This window comes from Myotis lucifugus, unplaced genomic scaffold, assembly GCF_000147115.1.
Source record: "Myotis lucifugus unplaced genomic scaffold, Myoluc2.0 scaffold_151, whole genome shotgun sequence".
NCBI lineage: Eukaryota > Metazoa > Chordata > Mammalia > Chiroptera > Vespertilionidae > Myotis > Myotis lucifugus.
Window position 1 is genome coordinate 716,312 of NW_005871199.1, and position 2,758 is coordinate 719,069.

General features: G+C 61.0%; 1 protein-coding gene across 1 annotated transcript in view; it reads left to right on the forward strand.

Moving 5' to 3' along the window:
• DENND4B (DENN domain containing 4B) overlaps positions 1–2,758 on the forward strand; it is a 13,948-nt gene that overhangs the window by 5,167 nt on the left and 6,023 nt on the right. The window contains exons 6-10 of the mRNA XM_023759306.1: positions 204–547; positions 1,002–1,147; positions 1,503–1,642; positions 1,732–1,858; positions 2,252–2,482. Coding sequence (XP_023615074.1) covers positions 204–547; positions 1,002–1,147; positions 1,503–1,642; positions 1,732–1,858; positions 2,252–2,482 — 988 coding nt within the window. The remainder of the gene's footprint in view (positions 1–203; positions 548–1,001; positions 1,148–1,502; positions 1,643–1,731; positions 1,859–2,251; positions 2,483–2,758) is intronic.

Consider the following 2,758-nt stretch of genomic DNA (forward strand, 5'->3'; position numbering starts at 1 on the left):
TGACCTTAACCCCCGGTTTGGGGAGGCCTGTGGAGATGGAGACCTTACTTGGGGAGGTTAGAGGAGCTAGGATTTCTTTTGGTGGAAGTGAGGGAAATTTAAGCGAGAGGGAGGAATATATAATATTAGTGCACCTGAATGTATTGAGAAGGACGAGCTGGTCACTGGGGAGGCGTGAAACTTGCCTCGGGGTAACTCTTCAGTCAGTATTGGTGCAAAGTCATTGAACAGCTGGCGGTGGCCAGGCCGCGGTGGAGACCTGTGTGCAGAGCAGGGTTGGGACTAGCCCTTCAGGGGCTGGCTCTCAGTCTCCGGCCACCCTGGTCCCCAGCGTACACTGGGCCGGAGGAGGAGGCGTCCCTGGAGTTCCTGCTGACAGACTACGAGGCTGTGTGTGGCCGCCGGGACCGGCTGGAGCGCGAAGTCCAGGGGGCCTTCCTCCGCTTCATGGCCTGTCTGCTCAAGGGCTACCGGGACTTCCTGCGTCCACTCACCAAGGCGCCCTCTGAGGGGGCTCGCGATGTGGACAACCTCTTCTTCCTGCAGGGTAAAGAGCTTGGGAAGGGCATCACGGGCAGCGTGGCTGGGGGGCTGGGGACCACTCAGTGGCTTGTTCCTAGGGCTCAGCAGACATCTGTATGGGCACCAGCTTTGAGCCATACACTCTTTTGGGCTTGGAGGAGTAAGGGCACAAAGCGGAACCGGCTGTGGCCCTGCCCTCTGGGGCCTTGGGTTTGGGGTGAGCCGCCCCCATGGGCAGATCTCTCTTCAGGGACACTGCTTTGGGGAAGCCCCAGAGAGAGGGAGGGAGTACAGACAGACAAAAGGGGCCATGGTGCTGGGGAGCTGAACCAGTCCGCTTGGAGTGTGGGGTAGTGTCAGAGGGGCCAAAGAGATGGAAGCTTGGACGGGCAGGGGACCAGGAGAGGGGTTCACCAGGGGTGTGGCCGCGGTAGGAAGCCTGGTAATCTCCCCCCCCCGCCCCGTTCTCATGCCCTCAGGTTTCCTCAAGTCCCGGGAGCGCTCCAGCCACAAGCTGTACTCGCAGCTGCTGCACACGCAGATGTTCTCGCAGTTCATCGAGGAATGCTCCTTTGGCTCCGCTCGGCACGCTGCCCTCGAATTCTTTGACTCTTGCGTTGATAAGGTTTTGAGCACTGTCCCTTCTCTTCGTGCCCATTGCCCTCTGCTCTCCTCCTGGCTGTCTCTGTGACCCCAGGGCCACCATAAACACAGCTCTGTATCTGGTCTGTGACGGGATGGCGCCCCTGGAGTTACTCAGTGCAGAGCCTGTGTCACCACACATGGTGGCTTACATGTACCCCATCTTTCCATTCCTGACGCCATCCCCGCGCTGTATCTCAGGACCTCGGTGAAGTCTCAGCGCACTTGCTCCTTCCCCCGGGGTGTGCTTTCCTGGGAGATGCCACCTGCCACCTTCCGGACACGCTGGCTCTGCTCCACATGCCCTTGATGCTCACTCTCTTACCGTCCTGTCCCAGGTCCACCCAGAGCAGGAGAAGCCTGAGGCGACGCCCTTGGTGGAGCTGGAGGAGCTGTCGGGAAGTGAGCTCACTGTCTTCATCACGCCTCCCGAGGAGCCCCCGGTGCCCGAGGGCAGCGAACCCACTCCCCAGTACTGGTGAGCGCCCCTGGCGCCCTCGCCGGTTCCGAGGCCACACGGGCTAGCCGAGTGCTGACTGCCCCCATGTTGCCTCTCTGCCCCTCCAGCTACGATGGATTTCCAGAGCTACGGCCTGAGCTGTTTGAATCTCCCCAAGAGCAAACGGGGGCTCTGCCTGTGCCCGGCCCGGCCCGTAGTGCCCCGAGCAGTCCTGCTCCTCGCCGTACCAAGCAGGTAACCAGCAGGTGCCCCTCGGAGGCAAGGGCTCAAGGGCTGTCGCTTCAGCTTCTTCATCCGTAAAATGCGCATAATAGTACCTGTGCCGTAAGGTTGTTAGGAGGGTTACGTGTGCCTGGCACAGAAAACATTTGGTGTTGTTACCGTTGTCATCATCATTGTCTTCATCTTCTGAGCACTCTGGGAACCAGGAGTGTGTTGCCTCTTCCAGGGCATCTGCCCATCCTCAGGGGCTTGGCCCCTTTGCCCAGGGCTCTGGGGGCTGAAGCCTGTGTGTGCAGCAACCCCCCTGCCTCCTCCAAACACAGCCCCTTCCTCAGGGAGGGGGCTGCTTCTCCCACAGCATTTTAAGACCTGCTCTGCCCTGCCGTTGTCCCCTACCCCATCTAGGAGATGAAGGTCGCACAGCGAATGGCGCAGAAGTCTGCGGCGGTGCCTGAGCTGTGGGCCCGGTGCCTGCTGGGGCACTGCTACGGGCTCTGGTTCCTGTGTCTGCCTGCCTACGTGCAGTCAGCGCCCTCCCGGGTGCAGGCACTGCACACGGCCTACCACGTGCTGCGCCAGATGGAGCACCACAAGGTGGTGCTGCCCGATGAGGTGGGTGCCCATGCCCAGTCCCAGGCGTGCTTGTGCCGTCCTGGGTACTAGGAGATTCACTGGGACCTGGGAAGGCAGATGGGGGGGCATTGGCACAAGCCCTGGAGGAGTTGCCAGGTGCTTTGTAAGATTCACTGAATGAATGAGCATGACCAGGAACAGCAGCAGGGACGGGAGGGTGGCGGGTCAGCTGGAACAGTGGCAGCTCTCAGGCAGCTCCAGGAGCTGCCGGGGCCAGGGGAAGTCTGTGAGAACCCGAGAGGCTGGAAGAGGTGCTTGCTGAGACTTTAGGGTTTGGGG